General features: G+C 48.5%; 2 protein-coding genes across 6 annotated transcripts in view; one reads left to right on the top strand and one right to left on the bottom strand.

Annotated features, from left to right (window-relative positions):
- Window positions 1-14,946: 14,946 nt before the first annotated feature.
- Window positions 14,947-16,694, bottom strand: LOC118587840 (proline-rich protein HaeIII subfamily 1-like). The gene is made up of 2 exons (XM_036193945.1): window positions 16,019-16,694; window positions 14,947-15,169 (listed from the first exon to the last, which is right to left on the bottom strand). Exons 1-2 carry the CDS (start codon window positions 16,684-16,686, stop codon window positions 15,148-15,150), a joined length of 690 nt encoding a protein of 229 aa, XP_036049838.1. The 5' UTR covers window positions 16,687-16,694; the 3' UTR covers window positions 14,947-15,147.
- Window positions 16,047-19,552, top strand: part of Nedd4 (NEDD4 E3 ubiquitin protein ligase) — an 87,119-nt gene continuing 83,613 nt past the window's right edge. For all 5 annotated transcript variants that reach the window (XM_036193940.1, XM_036193939.1, XM_036193942.1 and 2 more), the window contains exon 1: window positions 16,047-16,159. In XM_036193940.1, the coding sequence (XP_036049833.1) occupies window positions 16,115-16,159 (45 nt within the window). In that variant the 5' untranslated portion in view covers window positions 16,047-16,114. The remainder of the gene's footprint in view (window positions 16,160-19,552) is intronic.

A 19,552-nucleotide genomic window follows, 5' to 3' on the forward strand; every position in this document is an offset into this window, starting at 1 on the left:
TCACCCTCCTGCCAATGTTTCTTTTCTAACTTCTTAATAATTTAAGGGACGGCCGGGCAGTGGTGGTGCCGCACGCCTTTAATCCCAGCACTCGGGAGGCAGAGCCAGGTGGATCTCTGTGAGTTTGAGGCCAGCCTGGGCTATAGAGAGAGATCCAGGACAGGCACCAAAACTACAAGGAGAAACCCTGTCTTAAAATAATAATAATAATAATAATAATAATAATAATAATAATTCAAGGCACAACCCACAAACTAGACCTAAATGCTATTCCTTTTATTTTTATTTTTTTACTCTTTGAGAATTTTATAGATGTCCGCAATGAAATAGGATCATATATTCTTCCCATTTCCCCGTTAGCCTCACCCCCACCTCCCAACTTTATGTCTTGTTTTTACCAGGTCACTAAATCCAGTCAGTGCTGTTCTTATGCTTGTGGGTATGGGGCCGTCCACTGGAGCATGGGAAAACCACCAGCGGCCACACTCTCAAAGGAAAGTGATTCTCCTTTCCTGTGCACTGTCAACCGTCCTAGCTCCTCAGTGAAGTGTGGGGCTCGGAGAACATCTCCTTCATCTAAGAGGAGTTTGGGCTGACGTGATCTTCCATAGGTCTGGGACAGGTAAACATAGCTGCTGTGAGTTCATGAGTTCAATTACCACATCATAACCAGGAGACAGCATTTCACAGTGTTCCCCATCTTCAAGATCTTACATTCTTTCTGCCTCCTCCTCCGTGAGGGTGCCTGAGCCGTGGCAGGGAGTTGATAAAGATGCCCAGTCACACATGTCTGCATTATTACTGTCCGCTGCATAAAGAAGTTTCTCTGACCAAGGCTGAGCGCAGCCATGGGCTTTTGACCAGAATTACAGTACCAGGCATGAAATTCCTTTCTGTGGACTTCAAACCCAGTTAGAAAGTGGTTAGTTACCACCCCATCTCAGTCATGCCTCTGTTACACATCTTGCCTCTCAGGCCAGTGTTGTGGCATGAAGGACCCACTGCTGGGTAAAACCATTGACGTTTCTTCTTTTTCCTCAGCGGCCTCCACAGCACCCTCTGGCAATGGAAAAGCTGGCCAGCAGGGAGGAAGTGTCCCGGTGAGTTTAAGATTGCTTTCTCTATGTCCTGCAGCCGGTGTGGTATTTGAACAATGGACAGTCTTACCATGCAGTTATGGTGGGCAATATACGTGGTTTGGGTGCTTCTGGGGCTCCGAGGAGTGACTCAAAGGGAAATGTCCCATGCCTCCTACCCTAACTTCTGTTACATCACCTATGTCATCTGGGAGCAGCATCCTCCGTCCATAGAGGCTCTCCTATTTGGACTCTTAAAATTAGCTTACTAACTAGCAGGCTTCCATAAGGCTTTCTCACACATCTTTAGAGTAGGTAGCTCCGCCCACCCACTTCTCCCTCCCCTAGACTCAAGCCCCACTTAGGCCTTTAGCCTTCAGTGTCCCCCCCCCCTTCACATCAAATATATTCTACTAAGCAGTTATCTTCTTAATTGGGTTGTGAGATGGCAGGCTTCAGCATGGCTATTGCATACACACACTGCGTCAGGCCTGCCCATCCCACTTCCTCCATGACCCCCTTCAGCCTTTTCTCTGCCAGTACCCTTGTTAATCCGCTCCCCCTCTCTTAGCTTAACCCTCGCCAATGGCCCCTTCCTAGCTTCTTGGATGTCAATTATGCTCCAAACACAAAAGATCTGAAGGTAGACTCTGCCTCTGAGGATGTGTGGCATTGTCTTCCTCACTTGGTATAATTTTCCCAGTTCCACCCATGTTCCTGAAAATTTTATTATTTAATTTTTCTTTACAGCTGAGTAATAGTCCATAATGTACTACATTTTTCTTTTATTTCATGTGTGTGTGTGTGTGTGTGTATGGTTTTTTAGGGACAGGGTTTCTCTGTGTAACAGTCCTGGCTGTCCTGGAACTCACTTTGTAGACCAGATTGTCCTCGAACTCATTGAGATCCACCTATTTCTGCCTCTCGAGTGCTGGGATTAAAGGCGTGCACCACCATGCCCGGTGAACCACATTTTTTTATTTTTATTTTTTATTTTTTATTTTTTTTGAGATAGGGTTTCTCTGTGTAACTTTGCGCCTTCCCTGGACCTCGCTCTGTAGACCAGGCTGGCCTCGAACTCACAAAGATCCGTCTGGCTCTGCCTCCTGAGTGTGGGATTAAAGGCGTGCACCACTACCGCCCCGCAAACCACATCTTTCTTACCTATTCATCTATTGATGACATCTAGGTTGATTTAGTCTTCTAGCTACTGCAACTAGAACAGCGATGAACATGAATGAGCAAATGTCTGGTGTAGGATATAGAGCCGTTTGGGTATATGATGGGAGTGGCGTAGTTGAGTCATACGGCAGTTCTATTTCTGGTTGCTGCTCATTTTAACATTTAAACGCTCATAAACTGGGCCTGGAGAGGTGTCTCTGTGCCTGCTCCTGCAAAGGTTTGGATCCTGGCACCCACACAATGACTCACAGCCATTTGTAGGGTCAGTTCCAGGGGATCTGATGCCCTCTTTTGGCCTCTCTGGACACTGCATGCACATGGTGCACAAGAATTCTATCCTGGCACACACTCTCACACATAAAATAAAACTAAATAAAAATTTTAAAAGTATGCCCGGTGTGGTGGCACACTCCTTTAATCCCAGCACATGGGAGGCAGAGGCAGGCAGATTTCTGTGAGCCTGGCCTACATAGTAAGTTCCAGACAGCCTGTGCTATATAGTGAGACCCTGTCTCAAAAAAACATTTTTTAAAGTAAATGCTTATAAGTTATAGTTGGAAGATGATGCTTTTGTAGTAATTTATATGTTTTCTCAGCTCTTTGATTTTATGAATTTGTTAATAGCTGAAATTTGCGGTTCTTTATACTTGGCAATGAAAACAAACAATAGTATTTGCTCAGAAATTTTTTTCTCCCCTTTGGTTTTTCAAGAGTTTCTCCGTGTAGTCCTGGCTGTCTTGGAACTTGCTATGTAGTCCAGGATGGCCTTGGACTTGGAGATTCACCTGCCTGTGCCTCCCAAGTGCTGGGACTAAAAGGTGTGCGCCACTGCCATCACCAACAGGCTACAAGTTGGGTTTTGTTTTGTTTTGTTTTTTAAGTGTATGAATGCATGTCTGTCCATGCTCCTTCCCACAGAAACTAGAAGAGGGCATCAGATCTCCTGAACTGTAGTTATAGAAGTGTGTGAGCCACCAAGTGAGTGCTGGGAATCAAACCAAGGTCCTCTGCAAGAGCAGCCAGTGTTCTTAATCTCTGAGCCATTCCTCTATCCCCTGCACACAAGTTATTAATGATAGGACTGGAAAGATTCAGCATGTTTAAGGTGCTTGCTACCAAGCCCAAGGACCCAAGTTTGCTCTCCCAGCCCCACATGGTAAAAGAAGCTATGTGCATGGTAGAAGGTTTGTGTGTGTGTCCACTTAATCATGACACAGAAATTCCCACTTTCAAAGAATTTCCAGATTAATTCAGGGAATACAATAAATTCATAGGAAAGTATATTAGGTATTGTGAGAGTGGTATGTGTAAATTTTTGGCTTGTATAGTATGATGTTTTTGTTAATTTTGTTTTGTTTGTAAGGTTTGTTTATTTGTTTGTTTTGAGACAGGATTTCTTTGTGTAGCCTTGGCTGGCCTTGAACTCACAGAGATCCATCTGCCTCTGCCTCCCGATTGCTGGGATTACAGGCATGTACTACCACTGCTTGGCTGGATAGCATGTTTTGAGACAGAGTCTCATGTATCCCAGGCTAGCCTTGAATTTACTATGTAGCTAAAGATGACTCTGAACTCCTGATCCTCTTGTCTCCACTTCCCTGGTGCTGAGATTACAGGTGTGTGTGTGTTATAGAATAATTCTTCTGTACACTGTGAAAATGTATTATTGTTCTCATTGTTAATAAAAAGCTGATTGGGTGACAGCTGGCAATATTTTAGGAGCAAAGAGAATGCTAGGAAGAAGAAGGGTGGATGGAGTCTCGGGAGCTTGAGCCAGATGCAGGAGAAGCAACATGGAAAGTTCATAAATGAGGTAAATGAGCCTCAAGCCAGCACATAGATTGATAGAAATGGGTTAATTTAAGTTGAAAGAGCTGGCTGGAGACAAGCCTAAGCTATTGGCTTTGCCAAGGTAGGACAGTCCCTCAAAATTCTCTGCTTCTCAAAAATGTCTGTCAGATATACTAGGCCTGTAGGGCAAAGTTGGATGCCCCAACATTGCAGAAGAACTTTGGGTGACTGTCCAGGCAGCCAGATCTCCCTGTCATTAGGTAACATTTCACTCTTCTGGGGTCTTTGATGGAATTAAAGATTAAATAATTAAACTTACAGTTTTCCTTAGTTATTATAAAAAGCAATCTTTAGAATCACAGAGATAAGATGGATAATAGAGTATTTTCTCTAATTTTTCCAAATACAAATGGATGGGGTATTGTAACTGTAATTCTTACATGATGACTATTTTTGTTATATATAGTTCTACTATGTTAAAGTTAAAATCTTTTTTTAACTAGACAAAAAGGGGGAAATGTTATGGAATAACCTTTCCATGTTGCTCTCATTGTTATTAAAAAGCTGATTGGCTGATAGCTAGGCAGGGTTTTTGGGCAGAGAGAATGCTGGGAAGAAGAAGGGCAGAGTCTGAGAACTCACCAGCCAGACACTGAAGAAGCAACATGGGAGGTCCATAGATGAGATAAACAAGCCTCAGACCAGCGCATAGATGAGTAGAAATGGGTTCATTTAAGTTACTAATAAGTCTCTGAGTGGTTATTTGGGAGTGGCTCCCGCTCTCTACAGGTGTGCACACCACACCCACTTTTGTAGATGTAATTCTAAACAGTCTTATTAAACAAGAAACACAGAGCCAAATAAAGAGTTAAAAGCCCAGAGATGGAGCAGTAGCCAAGAGCTAAGACCACCTTATCTTACCACTTGCTGCCATCCTTCCTCTGAGAGAGAGACCTTCTTCCTGTGTCCTGTCTTTTTATTGCCTTTCTCTTCTGCCTTCTCATTGGTTGTAAACCCAACCACATGACTTTCTCATCACTGCCTGTCTATACAGACCTCCAGGTCTCTATGGTTGGTACTGAGATTAAAGGTTCTGGTCACCACTTGGCTGTGTCCTTGAACACACAGAGACTCTGCCTAACATGTGATGGATTAAGGGCATGTGCTACCACTACCAGACTTCTGCTTAATGGCTTGCCCTTAGCTCTAATCCCCAGGCAACTTTATTAACATACAAATAAAATCACATTGCAACACAAATAAAATACCACCATAAACTTTATGCAGTGCTAGGGGCTAAACCCAGGGCTTCATGCATGTTAGGCAAATGCTCTATCCACTGAGTCACAGTCACATCCCTGTAGGGATAATTTTTGAAAATTTGTATTATTACTGTGTGTGTACTGCAGCAATTCACATTAAGGGATGTGTGGGGGTCAAAGTAAACTCTGTGGAGCTGGTTACCTCTCTTCCCACCTTTATGTGGGTCCCAGGAATTGAATTTTGGTTTCCAGGCTTGTGTGGTGAGCAACTTTACCTGCTGAGCCATCTTGCCAGCCCTAAAATTTTATTTTTAAGAACAAAAGCTGCCGGGTGGTGGTGGCGCACGCCTGTAATCCCAGCACTTGGTAGGCAGAGGCAGGTGGATCTCTGTGAGTTTGAGGCCAGCCTGGTCTACAGAGCTAGTCCAGGATAGGCTCCAAAAGCTACAGAGAAATCATGTATCGAAAAACCAAACCAAACCAAACAAAACAAAAATCAAAAGCTGCTGGGCATGGTGGCACACATCATTAATCCCAGTACTCTGGAGGCAGAGGCAGGCAGATGTCTGTGATTTCACGACCAGCCCGATCTCAGAAACTCATATCTGGTTTTGGGAGGAATACTGTAAACACCCCAAAATCACTCCAATAGAAACCAAGTTTATGTTATATTGTCATGTACAGATCTTTAAGGGTCTGTGCCCAGCCTACTAGTGAAGGAGTCTATTTCTGTGATAAACAGCATGACCAAAGGTAATTAAGGGAGGAAAGGGTTTATTTTAGCCTACAGTTCTGAGGTCATACTCCTTTTCTGAGGGAAGTTGGGCAGGAACTCAATCAGGGCAGAAATCCTGAGGCAGGAGCTGAAGCAGAAGCCATGGAGGAATGCTTTCTGACTTGCTCTCTGTGGCTTGCTCAGACTGCCACCCTGGACCAGTGTGGCAATGCCCACATTGAACTAGGCTCTCCCACATCAATCATTAATTAAAAAAAAAAAAAAAAAAAGCCCCACAGCCTTGCCCACTGGCCAGTTTTATGAAAGTGTTTTCTCCATTTTGATATTTTGATCCATCTTCTCAGATATGTCTAAATTTGTGTCAAATTGGCATCAACCAACTAGCACTGTTAGATAAGGGGAATGGAATGTAGTCAGCAAGAGGCACATTCTCCCTGAGTTGGTTTAAAATCCTGGTAAGGATTGCCCAGCTCTGGTCTTTGTTTGTGGTAGTGATGGGTAATGAACCTGATGCTCATGCATACTATGCAAGCCCTAGATCCAGTTGTAACACCCTGTTGAGTAGTTCTTTGAAGTTTGGACATAAGTATGGCATAAAGCTAGTGATACAGATGTGTCTGAGTTGCATCAGTACTCAAAACCAAACCAAACCAAACCGGGACTTGGGGTATTAGAACTGACTTGATACAGGGGCAGAGAACTAACCACCCAATTCTATTCCCTAAAGAGACACAGAGGACACTCTTTGCTTTACACAGGCAGCAGGAAAAGCTTGGGGAGGGGACATCCCAGAGCAGCTCACTGACTGTCCATAGTGAATATATCCATGGAATCATATTTATTAAACATGATAGGATCCTGGCCACTGAGCCGGCTCATCTGGTAAAAAGCTCTTGTCTGGTCACTTGAGTTCGACCCCTGGGACTTACTTCAAGGTCGCAGAGAAGAACTGGCCCCACTAAGCTGTCCTCTGGTCCCCACAGGTGTGCCATGACAAGTGTGCACTCTCCATAATAATAAATACACTTTTTAAAGATCAAGAAAAATGCTGGGTGGTAGTGACCCACAACTTCAATTCCAGCACTTGGGAGGCGAATCTCTCAGTTCGAGGCTAACCTGGTTTACAGCGCGAGTTTCAGAACAGACAGGGCTACATGGAGGAACCCTATCTTGAACCCCCCCCCCCCCCAAAGAAGATTAAGAAAATGATGGGTTCTAGAGGAGCAGAGAGTTGTGGACAACCCCACCAGGTGATAGGTTAGCTGAACAATGGTATGGTGTTCCTGGTCCGTAGATCTGTCACCCAAAGGCTAGCAGTGGGCTGGACTGGTCATGACGAACTGGTGTTTCCTGTCCTCACACTGCCATGCACTGCTGGGTTAGACATCTTAGCTCCCGGTGTGGAGTAGAGAGGGTGTGTCTTCCAGGAGAGGCAGTGGGGGTTCTGTTGTGCTAGAAGCTATGACTACCTCCCCAGACTCTTAAGCTCCCCATGCTGTGCACTAGCACACAAGGAGTTACTGGATCAAGGCACGCAGCTCATCTGGTAGGACGCTTGCCCAACATGCGTGAAGTCTTGGGTTCAGTTCCTCGTACAGCATAAACCGGGTGTAATGGTACACGCCTGCAATCTTAGCACTCAGTGGCAGAGATAGGGAATTAGAAGGTGAAAATTATCTTCAGCTATACAGGGAGTCCTGGGGGCTAGTCTGGGAAACATGAGACCTTGTCTCAAGGGAAAACACAAAAAGTTACCATGTTACCAGTGCTATACTGTACCCTGGTATTAAGCTTTTCCCACAGGGCTATGTGGTAAGGCTGGGTCTCTATCTCCTGGCTTGTGCCATTGTAAGGCTTGGTCCCCAGCATGTCACTACTGGGATGTGGAGGAGTTCTGGGGAGATAGGATCTACCGGCGGTCTTTAGATCTCTCGGGATGAGCTCCTGATGGGGGCTGTGGGACACCCACCTCTTTCTTGCCCTTTCTAAGCATGAGTTGAGTAGATTAGCCCGCCATGCTTTCCCACCACATGCGCTTCATCAACACAGGCCCAAACCACAGAGCCAGTCCTGGGCAGAAACATCCACACCGGGAATCAAAGCTCAGCTTTTTCTCTTTACAGCTATTGCGGGCATTGGCCATACAGATACAGAGCTGATGCTGGCTCCCATGAGGGACAAAGGTTGGGCCACTAATGAAGACCAGCAGAACTGGTGCTGAACTGGGGGCGGGGAGCCCTGGTTACATATCTCAGTACCTGCATGTCCATCGCTAACTGTAAATGAACACTGAAGGCAGCAAGCATAATTAATTATTCATACCCTCCGGGGATGAATACCTGAGTCACTAATAGGCAACAGCCCAGACCTGCTGAACGCTGGCCAAGGGCGGTGACATTTGGAATGGGTAGGCTAGAAGGGAGATGAAGTGTATCACTGTTGCCCTGAGAACAGTTTATATGGGGGATACAACAGCTCATCCCCTGAATCCTAGCCTACTGAGCTCTGAAGGGATAAAAGCTGTCCATTACCTCATAGGCTTTGTGACCGACTGGACTAATTTGGGGCACGACTGGGTGTATCGGATTCCTCTTTCTCTCCGCTGTGTCCTCTCAGTCAGCTTCCTGAGGTCCTTGCTGCAGGCATCAGCTATGTGGAGGATTAATCTGGAAGCTATCCACTTCCAGGGCTCAGCACAGCTTTCTCTGTGCCCTTGGGCCTCTGCTATTTAAGATGCCTGCAGTTGTCTACTCAGCCATTCTCGACACCAGCAAAATTGGAAATGGTAGAGCGTTCACACCCTAGTCCAGCAAACATGGAAACCGGCCGGCAAACATTGTTCCTGGGAAGGACAATTTGGAGGTACGCTCCAGACGGCTCTTCAAGTCCTAACTGAGAATCCCAACTCAAGAGTAGAGGCTCCATATCCCAGAACCTCCGCACCACCGTAGCTCTTTGCCCTGCTTATAACTTCCCCGTGCTCTCCTGGAGCTTGCCCCAAACACAAGCTGCTAATCGTTTAGTTGCTGATACCCTGTGAAGACATTGCCATGGTCTGTAGGGTTGCCTGTTATTGTAGACACACTCGCTGCACGAACTTCCGAGTACAGCCTTTCACCCCATCTGCAACTGGAGAGCAAATATGTATACAGCTGGCCCTTGACCCTGGAAGCCCGTGTGGGTGGATTCAGTGTTTCACCTGCCGGAAAGGGGCCTCAGAGAAAGCTGCATCATTGTAACATTTGTGTTGGACAACGAGACCAAAAGCCAGGCAGTGGTGGTCCACGCCTTTAACCCCAGCACTTGGGTGGATCTCTGTGAGTTCCAGGCCAACCTGGTCTACAGGGAGAGTTCCAGGACAGCCAGGGCTCCACAGAGAAACCCTGTCTCAGGAAAAAAAAGGGGCGGCTCAGGAGGTTGGGGTGTTGGCTGCAGAGCTAAGAGTCTTTGCTGCCCTCACAGAGGACTCAAGCCATGTTGGTGGCTCACAACAGCCTGTAACTCAAGCTGTAGGGGATCTGACAGGCACTGGTATACAGGTGTGCGGGTGTGCGCACACGCACAGGCGCACACACACATATTAAAAAAATAAAAACAAAATAGAACCAGTAACAAACTGACATTAGCTATGGAACTCAGTAAGATGGAGGTAGAAGGAGAGAGAGCCAGAGAGCCAGAGAGAGAGAGAGCACTCCAGCACTCAGGTTCAACTTCTATTGTAAGTACACTGGTGGAGGGCAGAAGAGCAGGAGGCAGGGAGTATGGATTGAAGTTACTCACCGTATTCTTGGGAAAGGAATAGGTAAGAATGCCATTCCAGAGTCAGGGAGCAGGGGATGGGCTTTTCAGATGCACTGGGTTTAAGGGCCCTTCATGGTATTCTGTTAGAGCTAGCTAGTATGAAACACAGCCCCAAAGCTTAAGAAATACATAAAAAATAGGGAGGTCATGGCAAGATACTAATGTGAAAACCTATTGTGTGTGCGCGTGTTCGTGTGTGTGTGTGTGTGTGTGTGTGTGTGTGTGCGCATGTTCATATGTGTGTGTGTGTGTCTGTGTTCATGTGTGTGTGGTGCACATACAGAGGCCAGGAGACAGCCCCGGGTGTTGTTCCTCATGAGCCATCCATCTTGTTTTCTGAGACAAGGTCTCCCACTTGCCCACTGAGTAGACTGAGGTGGCCTGCCAGCAAGCCCCAGGGACCTGCCATCTCCACCTCCCCAGCACTGGATTACAATCCCTAACCTGCTTGTGTTGCGCGTTTCGGGGAGTGTGTGTGAACTCAGGTCCCCATGCTCAAGCAGCAGGCCATCTCCTCAGCCCTGCTGTGAAATTTCTTTCTTTCTTTTCTTTTTTTGAAACAGGGTTTCTCTGTGTAGCCCTGGCTATCATGGAACTCACTCTGTAGACCAGGCTGGCCTCGAACTCACAGAGATCCGCCGGTCTCTGATTCCTGAGTGCTGGGATTACAGGCGCCACCACCGCCTGGTTTAAATAACAGCCCTTTTTGTTTTGTTTTGTTTTTTGAGACTGGGTCTCTCTACATAGCTCAGGCTGTCCTAGAACTCACTATGTAGACCAGGCTGGCCTTGAACTCAAGAGATCTGCCTGTTTCTGCTTTCAAGTGCTGGGATTCAAGGCATGTGCCATCACGCCTGGTGAAATTTTTTTTTGACAATAATTAGTGTTCTGGGAATACCCTGTCACCTTTCCCCTCTCACCAGGAAGCAGCAGGGCTGGAATGCCTGTCCTCAGGGCAGAGAAGAAAGACATCCCTCTCCCATCACTTTCAATAGAGACCTTTGAATTTCCTGGGAGAGAAAATGAAGTTCAGGTGAAGGCTTTTTTTTTTTTTTTTTTTTTTTTTTTTTTTTTAATAGCTTGGATTTTGAGAACCAAGAGTCAATCAAAATGACATCATCAGGAGGCAGATTTGGGTGGGGACAATGGAAAAGCCAGCTTTCACCCTGTTGAGAAGACAGATAGATGACTGTTCCTGAGGAGCATTCCCTGCCCACGCCCTCATTGCTGAGTTTCAGCACAGGACAACTGTGCTCCTGATCACTGTCGGAGGACAAAAGGAGGTCTGCCATTTCCTGTGTGAGGTCTGCACAGCTTGGCTGGCTGTGCCCATCGGAGGAGCTGCCCACAAGTGACAGTGTGGTGCTCCTAATTCTGTCTCCAGGGGAGTCAGCAAGAGTTTCCACAGTCCCCAAAGGTGCAGGGGAACCAGGAGCCCCTAGAGATGGGATGTCAACCGAAGGATGTTGTGCAAACAACTGTGCAATTGAACTGCATGACCAAGGTAAAATGCCAGGCTCTCCCCTCCATGGTCAGGGGCATACACAAGTGTCCTGGGCTGAGATTGGAACCATTGAAAGACAAACACGGGCACATTAACATTTCAGGGTTCATTTGAGCAAAATATGGTTTACAAACTGGATGACAGAGTTGGAAAAGGGCTGGGTGGTGGTGGCACACGCCTTTGATCCCAGTACTCAGGAGGCAGGGCCCAGTGGATCTCTGTGAGTTTGAGGCCAGCCTAGTCTACAGAACGAGATCCAGGACAGGCACCAAACTACAAAGAGAAATCCTGTCTCGAAACAAACAAACAAAAAACAGAATTGGAAAAGGTTCAGAGAACTCCAGAGCTTAAAGTGAGCTTTTATAAACTGAATGGGAGAGATAAGAAATTACTTGAGGGCCAGCCTGGTCTACAAGGCTAGTTCCAGGCCAGCCAGGGCTACACAGAGAAACCCTGTCTGGAGGAGCAGGGGAGAAATTACTTGGGGGCCAGCAAGATGGCTCCACAGGCAGCCGTTGCCACCCAGCCTGATGTTTTGAATTTGATCCCTGGGGCCCACACTGTGGAAGGAGAGAACTGACTGGGCAAGTTGTCCTCTGACCTTTGCATGCCTGTGCACACTCATACATTTGCACCATCCATCAATCCACGACGAAAGAAAAGACTTGGTTGGCTTCAGCTGGGTGTGTCTGTCTGCATTATGCCGGAGCTGAGACAGGACAGGAACACAGGGGAGATTACGGAACACGGGAGATTAATGGACACAGGGGAGATTAATGGACACAGGGGAGATTATGGACACAGGGGACTATCAAAGCCACTTCGCAGCTGAGAATGGAGAGGTCTAGCACAAGAGCGTGGGCTCATGGGTAAAGTTGGCCTTGCATGCACGAGGACCTCAGTTTGATTTCCACAATCCACATGAAAGAGTCGGGTGTGGTAGCTTATGCTTGCACTCCTGGGTACTGAGAAGACTACAGATGAATTCTGGGGGTTGCTGGCTGACCAGCCTTACCTACCCATCAAGTTATAGGTCAGTGAGAATAAAAAATAAGAAGTGTGTCGGGCAGTGGTGGCGCACACCTTTAATCCCAGCACTCGGGAGGCAGAGGCAGGCGGATCTTTGTGAGTTCGAGGCCAGCCTGATCTACAGAGTGAGTTTCAGGAAAGGGGCAAAGCTACACAGAGAAACCCTGTCTTGAAAAAGCCAGAAATGTGTGTTCGTGTGTGTCTCTGTGTGTGTGTGGTGGTTATAGGAGAAGGAGAAGTTGTTGGATCGCACAGTAAGGTGAACATACAGTCTCTATACACCATGTACACCAGCACTCACATTGCACGCGAGCACATACACACACACACACACACACACACACACACACACACACAATCCAACACACCTAACAAGTGTTTCAGCCCTTCCCCCACCTCCGGCTATAGACCTGCAGTTTATTACGATTCTCATCAGAAGACCCAGTTACAGTAGAAGAACATGTCCTAACTCCTTATGCAATGCTAGAGACCCTGATTTTATCTTACCTGATTGAAATCCCATCCAGGGCATCTCTGGAGCCACCCTAGAATCTCACTTAACCAAAAGAGAGGAAAACAATCTCTTAGCAACCCTTTGAGATGTAACTTGAGACCACCAGCATGCTATGTCCTCAGTTTAGACACGTAGGCAGTGTTCTCTTTAAGAAGCCCACACCCATGCTCTCCACGTATGCTTTTTTCTCTCTTCTGTTTTTCATAAACTCCAACTCTGGTTCACACAGGTTAATCCTGAAATTCTTTTCTGTGGTGGGACCAAGGATCTGGTTTTGCCCGAGGACAGGTCACTGCAAAAGACCTCAGGTTGCTGCAGGTGACAGTGTGAAGCTGGGTCTCTGTCCCTGCCACTACAGACAGGGATGACTCTGTGGGAAGGATCTTTGTGGAGACTGCTTGAGGTTCTATCTCCCAGGTTCCAGTGGCCTTCACTTCGATTCCCAGGAAGGCAAGGGTCTGGAGCCTTCCCAGCCCACGACTTTTCAAGTACTTATTTCAACACACTCGTAAGAGAATAAAAAGAGAAGGTTTGGGTGAGACATCTGAAAACCTGAGGTCTAGAGTACCTGCCTCACTATACTGAACAATTACCACAACCATACCGCATCCACTAGGGCTCTTCAGAAGAAGAGAACCAAGACTATAAGGATACGTAACAGGGACTACCATGAGGACTCTGGAAAGCCATGTTCAATCCACCGACTCCACAAAGTTGTGTTTGATCTCCGCATGCTCACGGTAGCACACAAGCCACACACACACACACATACACACACCCCACACCGCCATGAATATTCCATACAGCTGAGAGAATACACAGAGAAAAGGGTTTTTTCCTTCAATTCCTTTTCATTTCAGGAGCTGGCTTCTCAGGGCCGCTCTTCACAAGGCCCCTCCCAGTTTCCTGCGGGGAGATAGTAATCACTCCTGATTTATGGTACCTAAGCACCTGCCAGGTTATTCCTTCCTTCTGATTTTCACCGGATGGAAAGGGAAAGAAAAGAACCACGAGTCAAAAACTGGGATTTGGAATTATCATCAAAAGCTTCAGCACATAATCTCATGGGGATTTCTCAATGATCCTATTGACAATTTCAAGCTGTCTGTTCTTCCATCATTAAATAAAACACCAGTAATGGAATTGATTTCCTGATCTTGTTTGAAATAACATGAATGACCTACTTAAAATTAAATATAAAAAAAAATACACAGTGCCAGGTGTGATGGTGCATGTTTTTAATCCCAGCACTCAGGGAGCTCTGGCAGGCAAGTCAGTGTGAGTTTGAGGGGATTCTTGGTTTACATAGTGACTTCCAGGCCAGTCAATGCTACACAGTGAGACCCTGGTAATTTAAAACACAACAAAACAACACAGTGAGAGATTAGGAGACATTATTACTCTAAAAATAACAGACATATGGAATATATTCAGATCTTCTTCATCGTTCTCCTCCTCTTTCTCCTTCTTTTGAGACAGGGTCTCACTGTGTAGCTCTGGCTGTCCTGGAACTCACTATGTAGATCAAGCTAGCCTCAAACTCAGAGATCCTCTGGCCTCTGCCTCTTGAGTGCTGGGATTAAAGGCATTCGCCACTGTGATTAGTTTATTTTATTCTTACTAAACACCTAAGAACACAGACATGTTGATAGAACCCAGACTCAGGGTACTATCCTCTCGGGTGGGTGCCCCAGATGTGAGTTCATAAAGCTAAAGAGTTGATTCTACAACCGCCTGTTTATTTACCATTTGTGAGGCTGGGGCTCCAACCTAGGCCTTGCACACGTTAGGCATCATTCTACCAGTAATGCACACTGCTAGTCCCGTGATAGCGGTTAGATTTATGTAGGCCAGCAATTTGACTATTCAGGAATACTGTGCCCATATTCACTTGTCACATCTGTCCTAACACAAATGATAAAATATGGATTACATATTAACAGAATTCCGACAGCTAATATGGATGAAATGGATTCTGCCAAAGTTCAACGAAATATTATGTAAACAATCAATTGCTCACACTTGTCAATATTTTAGACGGTGACTCGTCCTAAATTCAGAATTTGTTTAATTTTCTTTGGGGAAATTGAAATAGGATCTGTAAAAAGCATGTATTTTATTTATGTTGTAGGTACGCGTGGAGGTCAGAGAACAACTTGCTGGACAGAATCAGCTCTCGCCTTCCTCCATGTGGGTGTGGGGCATCGGGCTCCCCTGTTTGTGAAGCTTGGTGACGAGGGCCTTTACCTCCCTTAGCTCTCTCGCGCGCGATCCCTGAAATCAGATTTGAGAGTCTCTTATTTCGGCAACATTTTGCAACCATAGAAAACACAAGGTATCATTCTGGCCTGTAATCTAGGCTCAGGAGGGGTGAGTCAGAAGGAAGCTGAGTTGGAGGCTGGCCTTGGGAGACACAGCGAGCCCTGTCTCCAAACAAGAGGACGAGCGGCTCTTTCCCTCCCCCACCCCTTCTTCAGGGCCTCTCGGCTCGGCGCGCTTGGATGGCTTCCTAAGCCCGGTGGCTGGAATGGGAGCAGACTCCCCCACCCCCACCCCCCCCCCCCCCCCCACCCCCAGATTTAGGCCTGCGCATTCCGCCCCGGGTCCTAAGATGGCTTCGGGTCCGCCAGACCACGTTTTCAGACGTGGACCCTGGCTGGGAGCAAGCGCGCCTCCTCTCCCGGCTCTAAACACGGGGCCGAGTCGTAGCGGGCTCCTGGGGGAGACCTGTTGTTGTTGTTGTTGTTGTTGTTGTTGAACAAAACCGCAAGGTTGTTTCTCCGCAGAAGAGCATGGACCCTGCGGCCTCCCCTCCCCCGCCTCCCCTCCCCCCACGGCCCCCCCTCCCCCCCTCCTCCCTAGGCGGGGGCTGCGGGCTGCAGCCACCCACCTCCCGCGCCCCCGCCGCGGGCCCCGCCGCGCGCAGGCGCTCTCCGGAGCGGCTCCTTGTGTCTGGAGGCCCGCCACGCTCGCTGCAGCCCAGCCCCCCGCGCCCCGCGCCCGGGCCCCGGCCACGCTTGCTCCGGCCCAGCCCCCCGCGCCCCGGCCCCCGCCACGCGCGCAGCCGCGGTGCGCCGCGCCCCGCCCCTTGCCGCCGCGCGCCCCTGCACCCCCAGCGCGTACCCGGGGTGGGCCTCAGCCGCAGCGCCCGCCTCCTCGCTTTCCTCTCCCGCCGCTGCAGCCTGGGCGGGGCGGTTCGTCCAGCGTGAGAGCTCGGACATGGCAGCCGAAGAGGCGGAGGCGCCGGGGCTCCCGGAGGACGAGGTGCGGGGCGGTTGCGGGCCGCTCGGGGGGCCCTCCATCGAAGCGGGGGAGGCGAGGGAACCGGGCCCGGGCCCCGCCGGGCGCCCTAGAGCGGGCCACGCGGGGAGGGAGCGGTGGAGAGGGGCGCGCACGAGGCGGCCGCGGGAGCAGGCCGCCCCCCCACCCCCGGCCCGGGCTTGCGGGACCCGCTGCCCAGGGCCGTCGCCTTCTCGGGCGGCCTCCGGGGGTGGGTGGGTGTCCCTGGGCCGCGGCCTGGGCCCGCGCACCCTCTCGGGGAGGGCGATGGCTCGGGTGGGGCGACATCCCGGTGGGGCGACATCCCGGGGCCCCCGGATCCCGCTCCTGGCGCAGTGGGAGCGGACAGAACTTGGCGACTCGCCCTCCGATGGCTTCCCCGGGAGGCCCGGGCCAGGGCGGGAGCGCGGGGAGGTGGGATTCCTTCGCCAACGTGGCAGTGGTCCGATGATGGGGGGGTGTGCACGCTTTGTTTCACGGCCTTTGTTAGGATGTAAAGAAAAAAAAACCATCGAAGGCCGAAGAACTAGAGATCCTTTAAAGACCCCCCCCCCCCCCCCCCCCCCCCCCCCCCCCCCCCCCACAGCTGTTGGCTTTGAAAAACCGCAGTCCCGGGATGTGAAGCAGGCGAAGCCGTCTGTTACGGTCGAAGAACTTAATCGCGACTTTGCCTCGCGCTCACGAAAAGTGGGGCCCTCTGGAGGGAGAGCTTCGATGGAGCTGGCGGTCGTCTCCAATGGGTGGGGCATTGAAGGCCTGGCAGCGTTTCACAGTGACCCTTTCAGATGGTGTGTGCGTGTGCGCCTGTGTGTGCCTGTGTGTGCGTGTGCGTGAAATCTCCGAGTTCCTGCGACTCAGTCTAGCGGTCACATGTACCTTTTATCCAGATCGGACCCCCTTAGAAATCCCCGACCCCCCATTTCTCTTCTTTCTCAGGTACCTCCAGACGCTGCTGTAATGGTGCATTCTCTGAGCAAGTTGGCGCCCTCCATTTTCCCCCTGGTCCCCGACAGCTTTTTGTTTATCCATAGCGGGCACTTTGTTAATGTAGAATGATTACTGCGGGGTATTTTGAAAACCTTTTTGGTGGGGCGGTTAGAATTTGATTTCTTAGGCTATCCTTGTATTTTTCTCCATGGGTGGAATGGAAGACAATACGTGAAATATTTGATTTCCTAGGCGATCCTTTGTTTTTTTTTCCCCATGGGTGGAATGGAAGACATGTTAAGTGAAATATTTGATTACTTAGGCGATCCTTTTTCTTTTCTTTCCCTCCATGAGTGGAATGGAAGACATTAAGTGAAATATTTGGTTTCTTAGGCGATCCTTTTTTTTTCCTCCATCGGTGGAATGGAAGACATATTAAGTGAAATATTTGATTTCTTAGGCGATCCTTTTTTTTCCTCCATGCGTGGAATGGAAGACATATTAAGTGAAATATTTGGTTTCTTAGGCGATCCTTTTTTTTTTTTTTCTCCATCGGTGGAATGGAAGACATATTAAGTGAAATATTTGATTTTTTTTTTTTTTTAGGCGATCCTTTGTTTTTTTTTTTCCCTCCATGGGTGAATGGCCGACATTTTACGTGAAGTAAGCCAAGCGTAGAGAGATGGGTACTTAAGATTTTTACCCATGAGAAACCTAAAAAAGTTTTTGTTATAAAAATTGTGAGTAGAGGGGCTGGAGAGATGGCTTAGTGATTAAAAGCGCTTGCAAAGGACCGAAGTTCAGTACTCAGCACCCTGTGGGGCCCGCTCATAACCTGTAATTCCAGCTCCAGGAGATCCGATGCCTTCCTCCTGCCTCTGGCACCTGAGCAATCGTGTGGACAAGGACGGACGGACACACACACACAAACACACACACACACACACACACACACACACACACACGATCTTTATCTAAAAAGTTTAGATAGAGGCCGGGAAGAGGGGTGTGGGGAGAGAGGCAGTCAAAGGCTGATAGTGGGTACTGAGTCATAATTGGGAGAGTGAGTTCTTAAATGCATGGTGGGTTGAACGTCTGCATACTTCAGAATGTCACAGAAGGGGCTCTAGAGATGCCTCAGCAGTTAAGAGCAGTTGCTAGTTTTGCAGAGGACCTGGGTTTGGTTCCCAATATCCGCATGGTGGTTTACAGCCATGTGAAATGATGCCCTCTTCTGACCTCTGTGGAAATCAGCCATGGACGTGGTGCATATGAGCACATGCAGGGAAGATACTCCCCTACACACAAATGAATAAACCTTTAGAAAAAAGTTGAGTTCTCAGGTAATGCTCAGACTGTGGTGATGGGCAGACAGATGGTTCTAGTCTCTTAGTCCCCAGAAGCCATCCTCAGCCTGCTCTAGCCAGGGGTGATAGTCTGACTAGTTCCCGTTACTGTTGTGTAGGAGGAGTTAGATAATGCACCACTGCATAACCACCCAGTGTGGAGGACCTCAGGCTGGCATCCTGCCCTATCGGGCTTTCTCTGGCTACGTGGAGGCTGGCCCCAAGATTTCTTCCCTCACCTAACAACAAAGCCAGCTGATGACAGACTAAACATTGCTAAAGCCATCTTCCCCCGCCTATTTTCCCTCTCGTGGCCCAGTGTCTGTATTTCTGATTGCCTTTTTCATCTGCCCAGCTGAACTAAAGATCTGCTCAGCACCTAGTAGGTGCTCAGCAGCAGCTGGGGCTAGAAACTCCACCTCTGTAGTAAGGACTGTTAGAGACCCACGATGAAGGTCCAGATGTGTGTTCCATGACTCAGATTTCCTCCATCTTTTTATGTCTGCTTTGTGCACACGAAGGGAAGAGTGAAGTAGGATCCGGAGGTACACGTGAGCATCTCCCTCTGCGGTGGTAATTGGGTTATTAATATTTACTCAGCAGACGTTCATTACTGTTGTGTGCGTTGTGCCAAAGCACCAGGGGTACAGAAAGGATAAAAGACTGCCAGCTTCCACGGAGTTCACTGTCTAATGGAAAAGACAAAAATGGCCTGTTTTCTGGTTGACGTTGGCAGCTCATCGATGTCACTTGGCATTTATTTTTTGGTTTATCACAAAACCAAATGGGGGCTTGGAACATATACGCCCCCCTCCACACACTTGATTTAAAGACGGAATGGCAGTTATGTCACCTTTTGAACTAGACAGTCTGGGAGTAGGCAGCCCTCTGCTGTTGATTAAAAGCGCCTGGGCTGAGGGTGTGGCTTAGGTGGTGGGGTGTTTGCTCCATGTGCCTGAAGGTATGGATTGGATCCTCGGCACTGTATAAACCAGATGTACTAGCCCATGCTTTAAATCCCAGCACACGGGAGACTGGGGGAGGAGGATTTCTGTGAGTTGGAGGCCCGTATGGTCTATGTAACAAGGTCCAGGACTACCAGGGC

This window comes from Onychomys torridus, chromosome 7 (assembly GCF_903995425.1).
Source record: "Onychomys torridus chromosome 7, mOncTor1.1, whole genome shotgun sequence".
NCBI classification, from domain to species: domain Eukaryota; kingdom Metazoa; phylum Chordata; class Mammalia; order Rodentia; family Cricetidae; genus Onychomys; species Onychomys torridus.